Raw genomic sequence first — 24,598 nt, forward strand, 5'->3', positions numbered from 1 at the left:
GTCTAATTTAACTATGGTTGTTTTATTCTGTTCACCATTATGTCTTTAAACAGGCACTTATGCACAGAGAAAGGCATTATCTATATGAACTTGAGTCCATTAGCAAACAAAAAAACTTTAAGTATTCATCCCTACAACTTTTATTTTCCAGAGGATGTTAAGGCAACCTGTCTGACACCAAAATGTAGACAGCTAAATCTACACTGACACACATTTCCTTGGCAGATGTGATTCAAATACTTGAGAAGGCAGCAGAATAGCCTGCCATCAAAAACCCAGCACTGACGAGACTCTGAAAGTCTCTATCCTTCTCAGATCTCAGAGCAATATTGGGAGCTGACTGAAGATACATCACATGTTGCCAAGTGCACCAATATACAGTAAGCAACATCCAGGCCTTTTTTTATAGAGTGCATTAGTGTCGTTCCATTTTTTTTAATGGAGCTTGTTCTGGAAGTATTTTTCCAATTCACTTTTCCTATAGGGATTTTGTTAAAGAGTTATAAGCCATGAATCAAACCAATCAACAACAAGAAGCATCACAACATTTCAAACTTTGATTTGAAGTAAAAATATTTAGAAAATCTGATAAAAAGACAAAGATATCAGACTGTGTTTAATCATGGAATGAACTACAATCTCATGAAGCACTGTAAATGACAATCTATTTAAAAGCAATGGAGAAACATAAAAATCCACTTATATATATATATATATATATATATATATATATATATATATATAGAAACAATCTATTTTAAGTTTATTTCAAAATATGCATATATATATATATATATATAATTATTTTTTCTTTTTTTCAAATATTTAAGGTTTTTGAGAGCATAGTGAAACTGACTCATTTGCAGTGCTTCATGGGAGTGGGTGGAGCCAAATATCTTATTTGGTGCGATTTGCTGGCCTTGACTCTCTGATTGGTGGAATTTTCGTTACAGCATCATGGGTAATGGAGTTTTTCACCAGGGATTCCGTATGTAATCAAATATACAACAGCCTGGTGCAGTATATAAATGAATGGACATACTGTGGCCAGCCCTCTCCTGTGGACACAGTGAAGAGCGTCAGAAGAGCACAGAGGACATTATCATAGTGGAACTCGTGTCTCCTCCACTCCCTCTTCTTCACCTCCTTCCTGTCCCTGTCATAGTCGATGTAGTAGCCTCTACACAACACAAAACAATTCAAACGATGACAAACACATAAAACATTCATGAACAGAAGTCTACACAGTGCACAGAGGTGGACAGAGTCTCCAAATACTTTTCAAGTAAAAAGTTATATATTTACTCAACTAAAAGTAAAAGTAGAAAGCTTAATAGTTACTTAAGTAAGAGTAAAATGTATAATTATAATAATATTTATTATGTTTGAATATTCAAAGCATTTCACATGAACAAAACATGAAGGTGGCTCTTCAAGCTTGAACTGCACTGATGGTAGGAACATTTCTTATTTCCCAATAAATTAGGAAGTTTAACTGAAACAGTGAGAAAATGAGTGAAAATGTTACATAATCTTAATAGTTACTTTGGTAAGAGTAATGAAATCCAATCAAGAAAAAAAAAACCTACGCAAGTAGTTACTTCAGATCATATATCTTACAATAGCATGCTATTATCGAGACCGATCAGATTTAATTGATTCAAACAAAGAGGAAACAAGCATTAATTCTGGCATATATCTATTGCCCCAAAATCATTGCATGACCTTTGCTTTCTATAACGATCTATTCAGCTACATTTTGATTATTAGACATTGCGCATAATTGGGGCATCGATCATGCCCCAGAAAAAAATTCAACACGCATTGAATGAATTAAACATTTCTGAACATGCAATGCATTAAACTAAAGTAACGAGAGCAACACTGCTCCATAAAGTACAATTTTTCATTACAAATGTACTTCCCACACTCAGAAATACAGTATATACAAAGCATCTGGTTGCTTACTGGCATTCCTTTTGTGTTCCCATTGATCCGTCGGTACAGTAGAAGAACTTTCCCTTGAAGAGCTGCACTGCAATCACAGCAAAGATGAACATGAAGAGCTGGTAGACGATGAGGATGTTGAAGACATTCTTCAGGGATGTAACCACGCAATCAAACACAGCCTGCAGGACAACGGAAACAGTCATCATATCACATATCCCTTCTCAAACAGGTCTTCTACCAGCAAAGTTTCATATGCAACTTTTTGTTGTTTGCATTCCAGCACAGTACGGTACAGTATCTAAAACAATCAGCATCACAATTTTACCTACAGCCTTGAATTTATTTGTAGTCATTCAATTAGTATAAATTGCATCATAATGAACATGATGCACACAACATTACACTGCCTGCACTTTTATTTGCAAGAGATCAAATCAAATATTTGTGTTTTTTTTTTGTTTTTGTTTTTCAGGCAGTACAATCATTTTCTGGCATGTTGGTTGCTATAGTAATAATATCAAGTCAAACCCATGTGACTTTGCTCTACAATGACTGGAAACTGAAAAATTACAGAAAAAGTGCTTTAGATTAGGGTTTTATTCTTTCTATTTTCATTCAATCTGCTTATGCTTCACTAACAGTTAGGTATATGGGTTAAAGTAGGGTGGACATTAATGCTTATATTTTTATTAAAAAATTGCACTTTCCATACAAATGAAATTCATACAAAATCACTGCCTTGTAAAGTAGTTATGTTTTCTCTAGAGAAGTGCACAAGGCTGGTAACTTCAGATTTCTTTGTCATTTCTTTCCCCAAAGATATCTCTTGATCTCCCATCTCTAATTCAATTATGGTTTAGTTAAATGGTCTGATGATAATTCTCATAATTCTTGCTCTGTATATGACTGCATATTGATTTAAAATGAAAAATGTCAAGTACCGCAAGTTATATTTAGCCTGCTTTTAATTATTCACAGAGGGATTACTCATATTTGGACAGCAGAGTCTCCTAATTAATTAAATAATTTGTTAAATTGTGTGTGTTTTTTTTCGTGAGACTGTTTCAAAGGAATATTCTTGGATATTTAAGATTCTTGGATAAGATATTTCTTGACTAGAGTTTCTGTGTATGAAATACATAACATTACACACACAAACACAGTATATTATATATTAGTTTATCACCACAGCAAAAGTAGTCTTAAAAAATAAAATAAAAAAAATTACAGAATAGCTTTTTTTTTTTTTGCAGGAGGAACCCAAGGCTTATTTTTTATTATTTTTTTTTTTTAGACTCACAAAAATTACTAATAATGTCCTCTACATGCACTAGTATATATTTACTAATTTTGTAAAAACCTGTTACTCAATGACTATGCAATGATTAAATATTCCAAACTATTTTTCCAAAAGAGTTAGTACTTGCAATTCATTTGCTGTAATCCTCTTTTTGGATACAGAGCAATTGCATTGAGTTTTACTCTTTTGGAAGAATTTATTTGCCCATGTGTGGACTGAAAAAGTGCTTAAGATCCTCGGTTTATCTTTTTTTTTTCTCAATATTCAAAGCAGGCATAGTCACAAAGAAGTGGTAAAAAGTATAAGTGAGCAGAGAGTTGCACTGTGCTTTCTGGTTCTGTTTTTGGTCATGAATGTAAAGTATATAAAGTGTCAAAGAGCAGATACCTTGAGCTTTGGAAGTCTTTTTATGGTCTTGAGGGGACGGAGAACTCGGAGAACCCGTAAGGACTTAATGGTCTTAATGTCTCGTCCTTTGTTGTTTCTGTGAATAACAAAACATATTATATTTTTAGAAATTTTTTATTTTTATTTTTTATTTTTTGGGAGAGTCAATAACTTAAATATGCATGTTGAGTTAATCAAAATAATTGCAATTAATCACATATAAGCCCCCCTAATTAAAAACAAAGGTTTAATTCTTCAATCACATGACTATCTTAATACTTTTCACTTTAACTTGCAAACTCTATTTTTATGAATCCTTTCTCTTACAAAAAAAGTAGTTTCTGCTTGCTGTGAGTTTCTTACTTTAATTGGTAACTGAAAGTTTTGCATGATTCTGCATCTTTGCTGCTGTGAGTCAGTATAAGCTGACCGACATATCAGCAACATATAATATAATAAAAACCTAAAAATGTACTACAGCATAGCATTTCCTAAATCTTAAACACTTTATAGTGCTGTAAGAAACCAAGGCCTAATTTTTAGGCTCACAAAAAATACTAATAATGTCCTTTACATGTATTAAAGTATATTTTATTATATTTTTTAAAACCTGACATTCAATGACCAAGTAATAAAGAAAAATATTTATATTGTTTGAATATTCAAACCAATTAACATGAAAAAAAAAAATAAATAAATAAAAACATGAAGGTGGCTTTTCAAGCTTGAACTGCACTGATGGTAGGACAATTTATCATGGTACTTATGAGCAAAAAGGCATGATTAATTGCATATTAAAATAATGAATCACACTAAATTAACAAGTTCAGTTGATGGCCCTAGTATATAACCTAAAAAATGTCTATGCATGGCTGAAATAGTTAGAAAATGAGCGAAAATTTTAAATTAGTAAATGCAAACACGGTTCAGACATCACAATGTTATTAACACACATAAATAAATGATTGGTGGCAATTCTTATTTAAATGGACAGACAATGTGACAAATGAGAAGCATCTGCTGTTACCCCATTAAATTCCTGGCAGCCACAGAGATACAATCCAAACAACAACAGAGAAGCATTAAAAGAGAAAGAACACATGAACATCTCAAGTGTGTGTAAAGCCATTAAATAATGCGCCAGAGCATATTTATGAACATCTGGAATATCCTTATATAGAAATACTTCCTGAAATAAAACAAATTCTTTTTTAGTGGAACGGTCAGCATAAAAAAATATAATAATAATAATAACTAATCATAATTTTTTTTTTTACAATTGTAAGCAATATCTTATTATCTGGTAATACATTTTTCTGTACACACTGTATGCCTAATGCGCAACAGCCTTCAGATCACATTACGAAGACTTGAACTGCATGATTTTAGGGCTTCTCTCAAGGGTTTCCTAAATAGACTATTACATTTAGGACACCATCATTTTTTAATAACTGAAGCTATTTTAATGTATGTTTAAGATCATATTTATATATTCTTCCAAACTAAACTATATATGTGTGACTTCCATCTCAGTTTTAGAATATATTAGCAAGCAATAAGCATTCAAGAGTATAACTTATATAACTTAAATGAGTAGTGGACAAAGTCCAGCCCACAGGCCCATAGCCTGTTCTGAATCAGCCCGCAATATGCTTTAAAAATAGACCAGGATTTGGCCTGCTATTAAGAAAGAACATGAAATTCATAGACTGCACTTTGTGTGTCGATATAACATATAGCCAAATCTCACAACACACCACCTCCACTAGTTCGGTCGCCATCGGCTTCTTCTTCTGCTGCCCGAGTTCAACTGATGAAGTGGTGTACAAAAAGAGTTTGCCTAACTTTTCAAGCATGTATTATATTCTTTTTGCATAGCAGTGGGTATTAAATTATGACCTGTTGTACCTGTTTAGCCTGAACACTGCTTTGCATTGTTTTGGGTGGGTGGACAAAGTTTAGGTTGGTTTGGGATCAGTTTTTGCACTAAAGTGTGCATGTACTTCATCTAATTATTCATGATGCTTTCTTCGAATTTACAAGTTCCCAAGCATAGCAACTACTTCTTTCCTTTGGTTAACTTTCATCCAAAATAATGGTGTGGTTTTCCACTGAGAATAAAACTACTAATTAATCATTTACAACTCACAATTACTATCTAATTATAAAAGTTTACCTACTAACCTATATCTATTAAATTAGCCACTGATCATGAAATTTGATTATGAAATTTAGGATTTTTGTAGTGGGTCTGCTTCATCCACGTTACCAGAGGTCCTCATATTACCATAGGAACAGCATTACAATACTTATATACAGTATTATATGTTCTCACACTCACAGATGAAGATTTAAGATTTATCATACTACATTACAGACTCCTTAACTTGCTTTAATCCGGACCCATGCTTTTATCTTGAACTAGTTATTTGCTATGTTTCTGTACCAGTTAGTTGGCATCAAGCAGTCTTGTATTTTGCACACGTTGTGCTCTGGATTTGGTTTTGTACGAACTCTACAATGGATCATAATCAATCCCCAGATTGTATTTGCATTTATGCATGTACCAAAGCCCTTTATCCAAAGCCTTTCCACTTTAAATTAAAAAGTATACATTATTTGTAGTTAATGCATTTCCTGGGAATCAAAAACTTTGCATTGCTGTTTGAGTTACTGAACTGAGGATGATGTGCTTCTGTACTATATAAATTAAATGTATTATATTATATCTGTAAAAAATGTACACACATATACAAATATACATTGTAGACACATTTGACCAATGGGGTCACAATAAGATTAGATTATACAGTTATTAACCCAGGTTCACTTACAAAAAAAGATGCCTGTTGTGACATTTCTGCTAATATGTATGTATTATGTTGCTTCTTTCATGTTTCACAAGTGAGTGGTGTTAAAACAAATGCAGCTTTTTTTACGAAACAGATTAAGGTATCGCAAATTAAAATGTCAGGTGAGTGAAACTAAAGAGTAACACACCCACACTAAATCCTAAACCCCAACGCTAGTGTTGAGAAAAGCAAACTTGAGGTAAAAACACATTTGCCATTTTATCTTTCTACTAGTCTTTGAGCTCTTATATCTTCCCCCGAGCACTCCACATCGCAAGTGCAATGCTGTACCAGGTGAGCAACAGAGCAAGTTTACTACATCAGAAAAGCCAAACATCTGTGATGTAAATGTCAAATGTATTAGTTTACAATTGCTACACTATGGTGAAAGTGTTTTAAAGGGTTAGTTCACCCAAAAATGAATATTATGTAATTAATGACTCACACTCATGTCGTTCCAAACCCATGAGACCTCTGTTCATCTTCGGAACAGAGTTTAAGATATTTTAGATGTAGTCCGAGAGCTCTCAGTCCCTCCATTGAAAATGTATGTACGGTATACTGTTCATGTCCAGAAAGGTAAGAAAAACATCATCAAAGTAGTCCATGTGACATCAGAGGGTCAGATAGAATTTTTTGAAGCATCGAAAATACATTTTGGTCCAAAAATAGCAAAAACTATGACTTTATTCAGCATTGTCTTCTCTTCCGTGTCTGTTGTGAGAGAGAGTTCAAAACAAAGCAGTTTGTGATATCCGGTTTGCGAACGAATCATTCAATGTAACCAGATCTTCTTGAACCAGTTCACCAAATCAAACTGAATCGTTTGAAGCGGTTCGCGTCTCCAATATGCATTAATCCACAAATGACTTAAGCTGTTAACTTTTTTTAACATGACTGACACTCCCTCTGAGTTCAAACAAACCAATATCCCGGAGTAATTCATTTACTCAAACAGGACACTGACTGAACTGCTGTGAAGAGAGAACTGAAGATGAACACCGAGCCGAGCCAGATAACGAATGAAAGATTGACTCGTTCTGGAGTCAAGAACCGGTTGCGTTAAAAAAAGTTAACATTTGTGGATTAAGTCATTTGTGGATTAATGCGTATTGGAGACGCGAACCGTTTCAAACGATTCAGTTCGATTTGGTAAACTGGTTCAAGAAGATCTGGTTACATTGAGTGATTCGTTCACGAACCGGATATCACTACACTGCAGTGAACTCGCTCACAACAGACCCAGAAGGGAAGACAATGCTGAATAAAGTCATAGTTTTTGCTATTTTTGGACTAAAATGTATTTTCGATGCTTCAAAAAATTCTATCTGACCCTCTGATGTCACATGGACTACTTTGAATATGTTTTTTTTACCTTTCTGGACATGGACAGTAGACCGTACATACATTTTCAATGGAGGGACAGAAAGCTTTTGGATTAAATCTAAAATATCTTAAACTGTGTTCCGAAGATGAACGGAGGTCTTATGGGTTTGGAACGACATGAGGTTGAGTCATTAATGACATAATTTTAATATTTGGGTGAACTAACCCTTTAAGGTCGTAGCATAGTATTGTGCAAGGAACTGCATGAAAATAAGTCTTTATTAATTTGCCCCGTAATCATAATTTGAATGAACAGGAACAAAATTTGTTAGTATTTTACTGTGTTTACATTTCACTTCACTGGGAAATTGCAGTAAATTGTATGGATAGATTTAGGTTTTTGGAGTTTTGCAGAAATATTGACAGAGGCATGTTTTTTTACAATGAGGTCTTGAGTCTGGAGTTGTTGTTAGACATCTTATAAAGTAGAATGGGTCCAGACAAATTCTATAAGTTAAAATCTGACTTTATGTCACACAAGGAAGATGGCTCTAATTTTAAATACTTACGTCAATGCAAAGGCAATCAGAGCACCAACCACCACAATAAAGTCTAGAATGTTCCACAAGTCACGGAAATATGATCCATCATGAAGAATGAGGCCCTGGTCGATCATCTGTATAAAATGCCATAATATACTTTTATTCAGAATATGGAGTATATAGAATTTTCTGCCTTTTATATCTATATGTACAATTTTATTAATGTCTACCTACATTACATACTGTACCTATATATACAAATATAATTACAAACATCAAATATCTTTGTGACAGCCCTAGACTATGGAGTCAGCATACTCTCAAAATAAATGCATTTACAAAACAAGAATCATATATTTCACATTTACAAATTATTTGAGAGGCTCAAATTTGATTGGCTAAAGAGTACATCAGAAACACATATGAGGCAAAAACCTGCCAGGAAAGTCTCAAAATACACACACACACACACACACACACACACACACACACACACACACACACACACACACACACACACACACACACACACACACACACACACACACACACACACTTTTCTTTTATGCATTATTACAAATCTAATTCTGTAAATACATTTATTTTGAGAATTATCTGGCTCCATACTAGACAAAAAAAGAGAGTTCCTTATACCTCCTTTAATATACCAACTACTTAAATCATGTTTGAAGTAGGAAAGCAGTTACCTTTATAATCATTTCAAATGTGAAAACGCCAGTGAAAACATAATCAAAGTAACGAAGAACCTGCAATCACACAGTAAACAAGCCTGTCACTTATTTACTGGATGTTGTTTTCAAAATACTTGCAGTCATTACATTGGTCATTATATTAATATTAGTCATTTCATTAAGCAAGCAATATATTGAAATATAATGGTTTACCTTATTCCTCTCTGAATTGGTGCACACAGGATCCTCAGCAGCCAATGCAATGCTGCTAGCCACAATCACCAGGAGAATGGTCATCTCAAAGTAGCGCAAGGTCACTGCATAGTGGCAGATCCTTCTGATGCTTCAGTTACAAAAAGAACATGATTTTAGACATTATGTTTGTCCTGTTTTGTCATGCATAATATACTGTACAACATCTAAACATGGGATCATGTAAAAATGACAACTTACGGATTTGAGCTTTTGAAAATGAACATGCTGTCTGGAGTGTCAGGTTTGGGGGCAGTCGACTGTTCACCTCCATTCTCAACATCATCATCAGCATTACCATCATCAACTTTGTCTGAGTGAGAGGCCTCCACGTCCTTGAAGCTGACTGTAACGAGTCAAATCAAGAGAACAAATAAAATATTTCAGCCTTTTATTTGCAGCAGGGTTTACATACTAAATATGAATAATGACTTGTATACTACTATAATCAATCAATCTTGCTGGCGAAATTAGTCAGATTGAGAAATGACTAGCTGAAATTCTCAAAATAATGCGAAAGTGCATGTTGTTAATTAATATTATTCAGTACTGAAATATAAAACTGCACTGTAACAGGAACACCTTAAAACTAAATATAATGACATTTTTTAAAAGGCTAATATTCTTGAACTTATTTCATTTTGTTGTTCCCACTCAATTATAACAAAATTTGAAAAGCATGCATAAAACCAGGTTTGGGTTTATAATTAAAGCAAAAAAATCATTATTTAAGTATTTTACTATCATTCTCACTTGTTTTGCACACAGTTGTATCTAGCCGTGTAAAATTAGTTAATGAGTTAATGAGTATATATATATATTAGTAACATAAAAAATAAATGTGCATTTAACAAAAACAACATGTGAAAACTGTCCTTGCGAAAAAGTTCCTGAAACAACATTAAAAGTGATACTGTAATGCAATGCTGTGAATTTTTCATGCTTTAGTTATTTATTGTGTGTTTTCTTAGATGTGAATTTGTTGCAGAAAAGTTTACGAGTTTTTTTTTTCCAGAATATATATATATATATATATATATATATATATATATATATATATATATATTTTTTATTATTTTTTTTTTTTTTTTACTTTTGATTAACTGGTTAGAGGTTATTTGCAGCAAGAAGACACTTAAGAGTGTGGAATTTTGGGGTTTAGGTTGGACTCTGACTGACAGTGCTGATCAGGTTGGATCAGAACAAATCGTCTCAGTTATAGGGAGAGTTTGAAATTCAATTTTTTGAAGCACCCCTGGGCGTCGCCATTGGCTAGCGGACCCCCACCTGCTGTTAGCATTCCATTGACTCCCATTCATTTTGGCGTCACTTTGACAGCGAATAATTTTACACCTGAGGCGTTTAAAGACTCCAATTTTCCATTAATTATTTCTAAAGAAACACGAAAACTCACAAATTAAAGCCTGTGCTTTTAAACCTCTATCACCCCTGCAACAAATTATGCCTTCATCCCTACTATGAAAAGCAGTGCATGAAATGAGAAGTATGTCCACGGTATTCAAAAAGCAGATGACCCAATACTTCCTTTAAATCTCTGAGATTTACGGTCTCTAAGGGGCTAAAGGAAAGAAGCTGTGAATGGCAAGGAAGCATTGCTGTTGTTGTAGGACACGTCAAATATGCCTATATGATAGAAGTATGTCTGTACTGTATTCATACAGCATGGATGCATACTTAATAGAACACACTTTCATAACAGTCACAAATTAATTTAATCAAATGTAAAAATGTTGCATCCTGCAACAAAGATTTCAGAGTAACTTTGGCTCTGAAACTGTGAATGGAGTGTGATTGGAAGGGTAAATACATCAGGCTAAAAAATAGCTGGCAAGTGTGTTGCAGGTCTCAAAGTACATATGTTTGGAACATGCATTGAACTGCACATATAAAAGCTTTATTTCTGAACTGTCAGCTTACCTATACATTTCTGTCTCGTGTGTTGTGTAACGAGACTGTCTGTTGCTAGGCGCTCTCTCTCACATATATTTGCAAATGAATGTCACTCAGTTGAAATGATTTGCAAAAGCTTTATCTCCTAGGTTTTGACCACAATTACCTGTGATTATGTGTATCTGAGATGCAAATGTTTTTGATTTCATTACAGACTGGAAGCCATAAACCTGAGCCCACTGAGTGGCACTTCTTTATCTTGTGTTAGGTTTGGGGGGGGGGGGGGGGGGGCTGGGGATGGTGGCGGGGCTGAATGGCTTCTACTGTAGATTTTCACAGAGTGAACACTAACTAAGCTTAGATTGACACAGGCATTGATGACCCAGTTCTGTGTCTCTATTAATGAATGTGTCCACACTTTAACAAATGATTCCCTCTGCAAACAGAATAAATGGTTGCTGTCCATCCCTCCTTCAGGATTCAACCATCAGCAGCTGAACTACACTAAAAATCATCACTGTAGCACATTGATCATTTTCCTCTGAAAAACTGCTATGCAAACCAAACCAAACACAACAGGCACTTCATTGCCAAGAACTGCTTATTTCAATTATTCAATTCATAACTCACACTTCAGTCCACGCACTGTATATAATACATATAGTGTAAAAGAAATGGTTCTCACAGTGCTTAATGCTAAAAGGCACTTACCTTTTGGAGATTGGCATGTCCCGTGGCTTGACATTCTATATTTCAAATAATGCCGTTAAACATCATTTTGCTACTTATTGCATGCATTTTTTTTTAATTAAGAGACTGGAGTATTTGCAATTGTAAAAAAAAAAAAGGAAAAAAAATGCATTTGTCACCACAGGACAAGATTAAAAGTGACTTCATGGCATAGAGTGAAAAACTTTTTTTTTAGAGGATATTTTCTTCACTAATACAGTTTTGCTTTGGTTCTATCCTCCAAAAGGTCTAGAAATTGGTATGATAAAATAGTAAATACTTTAGAAGACAAATCCAGAGAAAACATACTCTGCACTGTAAAGAACCATTTAAACAAGATGAATGGATGGATGGATAGACTGATGGATGGATGCATGGATCAAATACCAGTCATTGGTGCCATTTCCAACAAAGGCTGGGTTGACATCTCTCGTTTAATGCTGGTTTCTGTCATACACTCATCCTGGTTCAGATAGCTGCCATTGTTCTCAATGTCTGAGACTTCCCCTGTCATGTACTTGGATTCTGATGTAAACTCTTCTTTGTCCCTCATAAATGGAGTTTCCTGGCATTCTGCTTGATCCTTCATTCCTGTATAGACAGTCTGAAGCTCCTGAAGGCCAGATGCTTGGGAAATTCCTGTCACATCACCCACAAACTCCCTAAAATACAAATGTACAGGTGTAAATGATTGATCTTATTAAATAACAAAAACATGATTCATAACTTTGCTGTGTGTTGTGCCTAGAAAAACAACTTAAACAAATGGAAAGCCAAGCTCAGTTACATTCAGCCATAAGTTAACACAGAATGTCTAAAGGTGAAGATCCAAATAACCTTCATTTTTAGAGATTGTGGTGCAACTTTGCAATGACATTGCAACTAACAGTCATTAGAGTATTAGTAGACTGCTTTATATCTGCTAACACTTTAATTTAAAGGTCTCAAACACACATTTTACGGATTAAAAGTAACTTTGAAAGTACAAGTCAACTTGTTCTACTAACAATTACCATAACCTTATGGTCTAATAACACTACTCTAAATACTAGAGCTGGGTAGATTATTTACATATTGGAATCCCCTATACTGATTCCAAATTACATGGCAAAATTGTGGTCAGTAACATAATCCATTACATTAAACATTTTAGGTAATATATTCTGATTACTTTTGACCTAACTCGTAGGTTTCGCTGACAAAAAAAGTTTGGTAATCTCTGCATTACATGTAAATAAAAAAAATTATAGAATATTTTATATATATATATATATATATATATATCGAGCATTGCGTTAGTTCAGTCAGGCCACGTTAGTCATGCTTGCATCAGCTGACAGTCAGCTGTTCCTGACATGTACCAATCCAGTCTTGACACCTATCACATGCGGTCTATTTAAATTCCCATTCTTCAGTGTCTCTTCCATCGCATCGCTGCTTGCAATTAACTCCCTCCTCCAACCCCAACTCCACCAACTGAACCTATAATCCAATCTAACTTTGACTTTCTTTACAGTTTCTTCATTGGAAGCAGTCTCTATCACATTTTGTTTATAACTCATGTAATTGTGAATTGTAATTACATATGCTTATAATGGTTCTGTTCTGTACCCCAGGGGGGTTTGTCTTGCTGCTCTCCCTGCTCTGTCCAAGCATGGCTGCATGGACAGACGTGTGGAGTGTTGCCCAGAACATAACCATACCACCAACACTAACTGTATGCAATATAATTGTCATAAATATACTTGACGGAAGTGGTACTGATTGAAATATATATGAGAAAACCTGTTTTAAAATCAAAATGATTTTTGTAAAACCACTGGTCAAATGCAGTGTAGTCTCTTACATTTCTGTGCAATTATATTCACTTGACTAGTGGCTGGTCTTTGTGTAAATGTCCACAAAACCGAAAAACTTTCTGAATGTTTAGAAAATAAAATGTAAAAGATGAAAAAAGAAAATTAGTTTATATCAAGAAATGTTAAAAATCAATTGCTATTGTTTGAACAATAAGTAATTATGTAATCAATAAAAAAACAACTGTAGTCTGATATTAAAGTATTTTAAAATGTAATATAATCAAGTACTTTTGGAATATGATTACGTAATTCAGATTACATGTAAGCAGTCACTACCCAGTAGAGGTCTTCACAGTGCACCCGAGACCCGTCGACCCGGGACCCGACCTGGGACCCGTACGGGTTCGGGTCTATATTTTAAATGATCAGCCGGGTCCGGGTCGGGTCCGAATCTATTACTTCGGGTCCCGGGTCTGTTTAACATTGTGTGTAATACCGGTGCGATCGGAGTCATCGGACTCGGAGAACATCCGGCCGGGATCACACACTGCTTGTGTTTCTTGTAACTTGCAACTTGTAAAATTAGGAAAAGTGTGAGCCAAAAAAAGAAAGAAAAAAAGCTATCTCTCTCTCTGCCATTAGAAGCAGAGTGCGCAGACTCATAGTTAATGCATTAAAAAGCGTTAAAAAGCATATTTCAGGTTGAAGCACGCATGTGCAGTCTCGAGCATGTGTCATGTTTCTATGGCAACCAGTGAGGGACAAACCGCGCTTTACATTTTCTACCATTTTTTTTATAATATAAATGAACAGTTTAATCTTAAAGTATTAGTGGTCAGATTCAGACTCGACGCAGAGCAGAGAGCACAGAGATGATAGCAAATAAATAAGGTCAGCGGCCATGGCATTGCACGAGCGATCGTTATTATAGTTCAAAAAGGCAAACAGTTGAAGTTATTATGCGAGTTAACTCGAGTCAGAATGTACATGTGCGCAGTCGTTACCGTGACATCAAGCGGACTTTTGAAGCTGAAATAATGAGTGGATTAAGCTCAGACTTGAAATAACGAGAGGAATAACATTGATAACTTTCTTGTCTGAGAATTTTAATGCATCACAGACAGTCAGGTACAAGGAAGAGAAACTACGGCTCCTTAAATTAGGTTAGAAAAAAAGTTGTATTTTTCGCAACAGGTTTATTGACTTAATAGAATAGCAATTTAAGCTGGAATATGTGACAATCAGGTCCAGTCAGGTCTGTGTCTTCCCGGCGGGTTCGGGTCCAGCTTTCAAATAATAGAGGGGTCCAAGTCGGGTCCGGGTAGGCATTTCTTGGATCTACAAGGGTTCGGGTTCAACTTTTGAAATAATAGACGGGTCCAGGTCGGTTCGCTGTAGTACATTACGGGTCTCTTTCGGGTTCGAGCACTAATTTTTGGACCCGTGAAGACCTCTACTACCCAGCACTACTAATTACTGGTAGTTAATAAGTAGTTTCAAAGTTACTTATACTCAACAGAATGTATAAAGGGACCAAAATAAAGTGTTACCAACTAGGATTGTACAAACCGAATTCCGGAAAAGTTGGGACGTTTTTTAAATTTTAATAAAATGAAAACTAAAGGAATTTCAAATCACATGAGCCAATTTTTTTATTCACAATAGAACATAGATAACGTAGCAAATGTTTAAACTGAGAAATTTTACACTTTTATCCACTTAATTAGCTCATTTAAAATTTAATGCCTGCTACAGGTCTCAAAAAAGTTGGCACGGGGGCAACAAATGGCTAAAAAAGCAAGCAGTTTTGAAAAGATTCAGCTGGGAGAACATCTAGTGATTAATTAAGTTAATTGATATCAGGTCTGTAACATGATTAGCTATAAAACCTTTGTCTTAGAGAAGCAGAGTCTCTCAGAAGTAAAGATGGGCAGAGGCTCTCCAATCTGTGAAAGACTGCGTAAAAAAATTGTGGAAAACTTTAAAAACAATGTTCCTCAACGTCAAATTGCAAATGCTTTGCAAATCTCATCATCTACAGTGCATAACATCATCAAAAGATTCAGAGAAACTGGAGAAATCTCTGTGCGTAAGGGACAAGGCCGGAGACCTTTATTGGATGCCCGTGGTCTTCGGGCTCTCAGACGACACTGCATCACTCATCGGTATGATTGTGTCAATGACATTACTAAATGGGCCCAGGAATACTTTCAGAAACCACTGTCGGTAAACACAATCCGCCGTGCCATCAGCAGATGCCAACTAAAGCTCTATCATGCAAAAAGGAAGCCATATGTGAACATGGTCCAGAAGCGCCGTCGTGTCCTGTGGGCCAAGGCTCATTTAAAATGGACTATTTCAAAGTGGAATAGTGTTTTATGGTCAGACGAGTCCAAATTTGACATTCTTGTTGGAAATCACGGACGCCGTGTCCTCCGGGCTAAAGAGGAGGGAGACCTTCCAGCATGTTATCAGCGTTCAGTTCAAAAGCCAGCATCTCTGATGGTATGGGGGTGCATAAGTGCATACGGTATGGGCAGCTTGCATGTTTTGGAAGGCTCTGTGAATGCTGAAAGGAATATAAAGGTTTTAGAGTAACATATGCTTCCCTCCAAACAACGTCTATTTCAGGGAAGGCCTTGTTTATTTCAGCAGGACAATGCAAAACCACATACTGCAGCTATAACAACAGCATGGCTTCGTCGTAGAACAGTCCGGGTGCTAACCTGGCCTGCCTGCAGTCCAGATCTTTCACCTATAGAGAACATTTGGCGCATCATTAAACGAAAAATACGTCAAAGACGACCACGAACTCTTCAGCAGCTGGAAATCTATATAAGGCAAGAATGGGACCAAATTCCAACAGCAAAACTCCAGCAACTCATAGCCTCAATGCCCAGACGTCTTCAAACTGTTTTGAAAAGAAAAGGAGATGCTACACCATGGTAAACATGCCCCGTCCCAACTATTTTGAGACCTGTAGCAGAAATCAAAATTGAAATGAGCTCATTTTGTATTGTAAAAATTGTAAACTTTCTCAGTTTAAACATTTGCTATGTTATCTATGTTCTATTGTGAATAAAATATTGGCTCATGTGATTTGAAAGTCTTTTAGTTTTCATTTTATTAAAATTTAAAAAACGTCCCAACTTTTCCGGAATTCGGGTTGTACCAGGATTGCAACATTTGTCAAAAATAGTAAGCATCCAAATAAGAATTTCACCAAACCACAACATTGAATGTAAACTAGCAACATAACTGAATGACTCACTAAATGAAAATAAGCCCGATCGTGTTCTTACCGTTGGCATTCCTCCTGATTCTCATTTTGTTTGCCAGACATGATTATTTCTGTTTCGTACATGTGCATCGAGTTTTTAGACTGTGTTTCCTCCATTTTATCCTCACCCTCTTCAGGCTGTTTCTCGCTGCACCCAATTTGCTGGTGATTCTCTGCATTTCTGGCCTCTGTTCTGGACTCTCGATGTCTGTGGCGTTTGTGTCGCCCACCCTCTGCTACTCCGGCAGCAGCAGCAGCCCGAAACTTCCTTGCCACACGATGCTTCCTCTCTGTATTTGAATGATGGTTATTTGCACTCTGCCGCTCCTCCAGTCCTGATCCCGTCAGGGGCAAGGGCTCAGATTCTGGAGGTTCAGGGAGTGGAATGGTTATAGACATGGGCGGCTCTGGCAGGGGCATCCCTACAGACATTGGTGATTCTGGCAAGTGTAAAGGGCTCGTCTCTGGGGATATGCTTCCCTGTTGGAGATGATCACTCACTGGAGTGTCTAACTGGTCCTCTGTGGTACTGCCAAACAGCACCTCACGACTGGCTATCTGCCGACGTTTCCGCAGCTGGTTTGTCCGTTGCTCCCAGACAGAAACGTTTATCTTTTTGCGTCTTTCACGGCGGCCAGCAAAAGCATTGACGGGCTGCTCCTCTGCTGGTTTCCCAACAGGTTCCTCCTCTGCCTCTGCAGGAGTTGGTCGTCCTCGGTGGATGGCACGCTTCCTGTACAGGTACGGTCTCCGTCTTCGTCTGCATGGACACGATACATCTCAGTCACAACAAGTATATAATTTGCAGCATGCAAAGTTCACAATTCACAAGGGTGTGTGATAAAAATCAGGAAATTAGAATAAAAACAATGGCTATTGATTAAGGCTAAATAAAACGTAATTCAAGAGAAAACCAGGGGGAAATTCTTGACTAATAAAAATAAACAGACAAGAAAAAAAAGAGAGAGAGAAACAGAGTGCACAAAGGATCTACATGTCAGCAGGTAATCCGGAATGTTGATGAGATGGACAGTGCAATGTTAATGGCAGACATTACAGATAAAAAGATACATAGACAGTTTTACTTACAATTATGCGTATTCTTTTGTTGTCCATGAAACCAAATAAATGATTAATTGAAAATAAGCCATTAGTGTATTTGCAGGCAGGACATACCAAACAATCCATATTGCCAGACTCCATACAAATCAATTCATAAGGCTAGAAATAGTTACAAAGAGGTTCCCCCTCAGGGAACTCAAGTTGGTTGGAACGCTTTGGGAACACGTCTTTGTGACCATGTTCTGAAGTGTGGAATCAGTCCAATAGAGAAGCGAGACAGCACAAGCGGGTTGATGTGAGCAACCAGGAACTGGCACAGTGCATGTTAGGTTTTGCTATTCAGTAAGTGTGCTGTGGTGTGTATGTGTTGCACAAGCATTCAGTCAGTTAATATATCTTTGTTATTAAGACAGCAATAATGTCAAAGAGTAAAAACAAAAGTAAGTCGGTGCAATAGATTGTGTGTTCCTCCCTTCCGTCATTTTCACATGATCTTTGTATCATCTGTTTGGGAGCATGTTAGGGAGATGACCGTCCTGATTGTGAGCAGCTGTCACTGCAGGTGCACCGCTTCCCCCTTGCTCTTTTTGATGAAAGCGGCCAGGCTTGCGATCTTGCTGGTACCATTCCACTTTAGTACACCAAATTAAACTCTCTAGTTACAACAGACTCCTGTTCAGAGGAGCTGGCATCCTCAGTCCCGCTAATACACCTGCTATAACCCATGCAGGCACAGTGGGCTCCAACAAGCTTAGTTCCCAGCTGTCGCCCGGCAATGCTACGGCAATGCTCATCCCCTCAAGTAAAGGCACTAGAACCATCAAGTTGGATGTTCCCTGCCAGTTATTCGCTTCAGGGCATTGAAATGACTCTTCTAGCCATACCAGAGGCCAGCCCAGAGAGGTATTTCTGGCAGCGTGGAAACTTCTCCAAATGTCTCACAAAGAGTCCTGTAGACTGTAGTGACAGGCAACAGAATTCAGTTTGGCTCTCCCTACTTCTTTTTATTGGGGTTGTCCCCACAATAGTAGCAGTTAGTAGCACAATAACGAGACTCTGGTAATTGAACAAGAAGTTGACACTCTCTTGAGAAAGAAGTACACAGAACACTTTCCTCCTCTCTCAAGAGAGTCCTGGTTCTACAGTCGATACTTTATTGTTCTGATGCAAGATGAGGGGTTGCATCTGATCATAGATCTGCATCTGCTGAATCGGGCTATCAAATGCTTTTGGTTTAAGATAAAACAGACTGTCTCAAATTAGGTCTGAGGACTGGTATATCATGATAGATCGCAAGGACACATACTTCCACGTATCCATTTTTCCTCAGCACAGGAAGTTCCTGAGGTTTGCTTTCAGGAGCGAAGCATACAAATATTGGGCTATTCCCTTCCACCTATTACTATCACCCCACACTTTCATCAAGTGTGTGGATGCTCCTCTGGCTCCTCTGAGACTTAAGGGCATCCACATACTGAATAACATCATTGACTGGCTGATATTAATACATCCTCAGCAGTAGGCATTTCGGCAGTGAGATGTCGTCCTCATTCCTATGAAGGAGCTGCGATTGAGGCTGAATGCCAAGGAAAGTCTGGTTTCTCCAGCACATAGGACCACTTTTCTTGGCATGATGTGGGATTTAACGATGATGCAGGCATGTCTGCCCCCTGCTCATATCGAATCGATTCTCAAAGTCTTACATAGGCCAGTCATTCGCTGTCAAACAGTTTCAGAGATTGTAAGGTCTGATGGCAGTAACATTCAACATGATACCCTTTGGCCTGCTGTACATGAGACCTTAGCAGTGGTGGCTTAGGACCAAGGGGTTTTCCCCAAGGGGCAACCCACTTTGCATGGTTAATGTCACGTGGCAATCCTTACATGCCTTAGACATGTTGAGGAAACCTTGGTTCCTGTCTTTATGCTTTTCCCCCGATTCCTTTGCTCCATGGGAGTTCTGGAGAGTGTACCCGGGGACAGGGTCTGTCTTCTGCTAGTAGCCCCATTCTGTAGTAACAGAAGCTTTGGGTGTGGCCTCTGAGGGGGCACAGCTCTTAGCATCCGGTCTCTCAATTGAGATTGTTGAGACCATACTCCAGTCCAGAGCATCCGTCACGTGGAAACAACATATGAAGCCTGTAGTTATAATACATTATAAGGGGGTTCTTAAGGCATTATAATGAATGCATAATGCATTATAAAAAACCTTATTATATGTTAACAACAATAACAACAATTATAATACATCATAATACTTATGTATTTGTGGTTATAAGTTTAAGAGTATGATTATCTATATAACACACAATGAACACTATATTAAATCTACTTAATTTACAGTATAATGGACTGTATCATATCTTGACAATGTTTCTGCTCAGTATCTTACTACAGTTTGTGAGTTGTCAGATGTTGAGTGTCATAAGAGTGTTTCCTGTGGAGGTAATGTTAATTCATTGATGTGAGCTTAAAGGTACAGGTTGTAGGATCAGCCACTAGAGGGTGCACTACCAAAACAATAACAATCGCATGGTTTGATGACGCTAAGGAGGAGCATGGAATGATGGGATATATTGTCTTCTACCCAACCGCTGACGGCCATCAATCAGACGGAAAGATAAATCATGGATTTAATGCGAGTTCAACGATTTGCGTGAGTAGATTACATACAAAGTCAACACAAAGACGCGATCAGACTATGGATCAGACGCATCCTTGCGCAGGTCTAGAGACGCGATGCCCCCCTCGTTTGACGTGTATGCCCCATAACACTAATCTTGATGATCGTTATAATAGCATACGTCTTCTGTAAAGATACAAATCTGTCGAGTAAAACACAAGCGAGATCGGCAACTCTTTCTAGTTGAAGTTTGTCGTGAAGCTAATTCTGCTTGTCCACGACACTGTTGTCATGTGGTTTCTACGTCAGTAAAGGCGGTAACAGAGGGTAACTAACATCATTGACAGGTGACTGCACTGCCCCATGTCACTGTTTAGAATGGGAATTTACAAGTAGATTTACAAGTAGTTGAAAAAATTTGAGATATTGTTAGTAATCAGCTGGACAAAATATATAACACTAGCCTAGTGGTTTTTGGATATTTTACTGCAAATGTCTTACAAATTGTACCTTTAATACTCCAACTGAAAAAAAAAATCAATGTTTTAAATGGTTACATTTTATTTTGATGGTCCCCTTAATTAATCGATTATAAGCAATTTTGCAACTACATGCCAAATAATTCTCATTAGAGTATTAGTATGCTCAAGATTGGTAGAATCTAGTATGGTAGAATAAGTTGGCGTACTTGCAAAGACACTTATGTCAGTTTATCTACTGGTTGACCATAAAAATAAGGTGTTAGCATATATTTACATTAGCAGACATACTAATACTCCAATTACCGCTAGCTGATATTTAGTTGCAGAGTTATTTATCAACAGCTGTCTAAAGGGTACCATCAAAATAATCATACTGATATTACAATAAAAATAGTTCAAAGCAAATGTGTCATATTACACATTCACCTGATCTGATATCCGATCTTGTGGCTGTTTGAGATAAAGTATTATTATTATTATTATTATTACTACTACTACTACTACTACTTATAAGTGGTCTTTGACCGCTTTAAGTAAAGTAGCATCAGAAAAATGGCAATACATGAGACTTATAATACATTAAAACTATGAGAACTATAAGCCATTGTAAAAGTTGATGCAATGTGTTCATTGTGTTATAAATCATCATACTCTTAAAAGCTATAACCACAAATAAGTATTTACTATAATATAGTAAAACTGTTCTTATGAATATTCATGAGATGATACAACATATTATACTTTTTTTATTTTTTTATAATGCATTATGCATTCATTATAATGCCTTAAGAATACCCTTATAATGTATTGTAAATACAGGCTTCATAGAAAGTTTTACCTGGAACCTTTTTATTTCTTGGTGCGGACAATGACTGCAAGAAACTGTCAACTGCTTAGTTAATACAGTTCTGGAGTTTCAAGCAGAGTTAAAGCATTTCATCCACTCTGAAGGTGTACATGGCGGCCATAGCTGCTTACCATGCCCCTTTGGGTGGTCAGTCATTGGCAAGAAGCCTGTTTCTCTCTCTGTAGCACTTTAAGGCCGAGGCCAGCACACTGCACCAAGGTCCACTCGTGAGTCATAGGGGTGGTACTGGAGGACTCTGAACGCATTAAAGAGGTTTAACATAAGTTCCTCACCTTGAAGACATTCTTTCTCCTCTCTATATGCTCACTCAAGAGAATAGGGGAACTTCAGGCTCTTTCAATTTTCAATTTAATTCAAGCTTATTTGTATAACACTTTTTACGATAAAAAATCATTACAAAGCAACTTTACATAAAATTATGTTTCTACAATAATTAGTAGTAGCTTATAAGTGGTGACTGTCAGTTTGACTGCATATGAGAGGATTTTTCAGAAAAATTAATACAAGACAGGTAGTCAGCCAGACGATAAACATTATTAACAGCAATTATTATATGATGCAATCACACTTGTAGCAATATTTGTTAGTTCTGTTTGTTGATTCAGGGTTAGCATCATCTGGGGTCCTCTAAGGGGTCAGCATCATCTCTTCTCAGGTGTTCTGGATCCAGACTGGAGCTTGTGTATATCCTAGTTACCACGGGACGTAAATCAGAGAAAAACAGAGAAACAAATAGAGACATCATTAGCATAGCTGTGTTCCAACAAAGTAAAATTAGTTAGTTTAACCCAAGCTAAAGAATAAGAAAGCTCATTTGATCAGATGCAACTGCAGTCACAATTTAAGAGATGCATTATTCGAATTCTTGGCGAAAGAGAAGCGTTTTTAATCTAGATTTAAACAGAGAGTTTGTCTGAACCCCGAACATTATCAGGATAATTCTATTCCAGAGTTTGGGAGCCAAATGTGAAAAAGCTCTACCTCCTTTACTGGACTTTGCTATCCTAGGATATACCAAAAGCCAGCGTTTTGTGACCTTAGGGAGTGTGATGGATTGTAACGTGGTATAAGTCTAGTTAGGTATGCAGGAGCTAAACCATTTAGGGCCTTATAAGTAAGTAATAATAATTTGTAACTGATACGGAACTTGATAGGTAGCCAGTGCAGAGACTGTAAAATTGGGGTAATATGGTCATATTTTCTTGACCTGAAGAACTGCTGCATTTTGGACTACCTGTAGCTTGTTTATTGAAGATGAAGGACACCTAGAAGTGCTTTACAATAGTCCAGTCTAGAGGTCATGAATGCATGAACTAGCTTTTCTGCATCAGAAACAGGTAACATGTTTTGTAGCTTGGCAATGTTTCTAAGATGAAAGAATGCATTATTTGTAACATGGGAAATATGGTTTTCAAAAGACAAGTTGCTGTCTAATATAACACCCAGATTTTTGACTGTAGAGGAATTAACAGTACATCTGTCTAGTTGCAAATTGTAATCTACAAGATTCTGTTTAATGTTTTTTTGGTCCAATAATTAATATCTCTGTCTTATCCGAATTTAATAGGAGAAAATTATTGGTCATCCAATCTTTTAAGTTTTCAACACACTCTGTTAGCTTAGATAATTTAGAAGTTTCATCTGGTCTCGTTGAGATATATAGCTGAGTATTATCAGCATAACATGGGAAACTAATCCCGAATTTTCTAATAATATTACCAAGGGGCAACATATATATTGAAAATAGAAGGGGACCTAGGACGGATCCTTGTGGCACTCCATATTATGTATGGCCATGGTGGTCTATACACAATAGCAAGAGATACATTAGATTTATTTTGCATATCTGACAGTGTAACATTAAGCAGAAGTAATTTGAATGAGTTAAACCTGTATCCTGTTTTCTGGGTAACATTGAAAATATCACTATATATTGTTGCAAGACCTGGGAACAGACACAGTCTTAATAGATTGGTCAGCGCAAGTACTTCTATCATTTGAGTGTGTAGAACAAATATCATCATAATAGTTATGGACAGCTGGACAGCTACTGTACTAAATTGGGAACTAACTTTAAGATGTATTTGTCAATATGGAAGCAACTTTTATAATAAAACGAGAGTAACTAATCAATTGGATACGTTTCTTCTTTGATCAATCCATTTTATGTTTTTGTCCAGATGTCACTCTGCAGAGATCAGAACATAAATTTCTCCTCTGAAGACAAAAGATGCACTGTTGTACTTAATCTGACTACAATGTTAAATTAGCCAAGCTTCTATTAACTAATATCTAATATTAGCAAATCTAAAATAGTAGTAAAAAAACCTATTGGTGACCTACTATCCTGGAGAGTTTAGAACCAATTGAAAGTTATTTGAAAATTATAGGCAGTTGTGCTTAAATAGGGTTGGAACTGAAATCTGTAAGAGGGTACATTGTTTACCAGGAGCAGGATTGACTATTATTGTCCTACAAGTATAAAAAGGTGGTTGTGGAGCAGTATAAAGTTGTCTACCTCCACCTCTATAACCCTGAAGAAT

General features: G+C 36.6%; 1 protein-coding gene across 1 annotated transcript in view; it reads right to left on the reverse strand.

Moving 5' to 3' along the window:
- The window catches only part of LOC132155296 (voltage-dependent R-type calcium channel subunit alpha-1E-like), a 116,544-nt gene that overhangs the window by 23,116 nt on the left and 68,830 nt on the right, over positions 1-24,598 (reverse strand). The window contains exons 19-27 of the mRNA XM_059564174.1: positions 17,043-17,780; positions 12,329-12,603; positions 9,503-9,647; positions 9,263-9,392; positions 9,065-9,124; positions 8,385-8,491; positions 3,638-3,734; positions 1,969-2,129; positions 1,043-1,180 (exon numbers count right to left, since the gene is read on the reverse strand). Of these exons, the coding sequence (XP_059420157.1) occupies positions 1,043-1,180; positions 1,969-2,129; positions 3,638-3,734; positions 8,385-8,491; positions 9,065-9,124; positions 9,263-9,392; positions 9,503-9,647; positions 12,329-12,603; positions 17,043-17,780 (1,851 nt within the window). The remainder of the gene's footprint in view (positions 1-1,042; positions 1,181-1,968; positions 2,130-3,637; positions 3,735-8,384; positions 8,492-9,064; positions 9,125-9,262; positions 9,393-9,502; positions 9,648-12,328; positions 12,604-17,042; positions 17,781-24,598) is intronic.

The sequence above is a fragment of the Carassius carassius genome, chromosome 12, assembly GCF_963082965.1.
Source record: "Carassius carassius chromosome 12, fCarCar2.1, whole genome shotgun sequence".
In the NCBI taxonomy this organism is placed as follows: domain Eukaryota; kingdom Metazoa; phylum Chordata; class Actinopteri; order Cypriniformes; family Cyprinidae; genus Carassius; species Carassius carassius.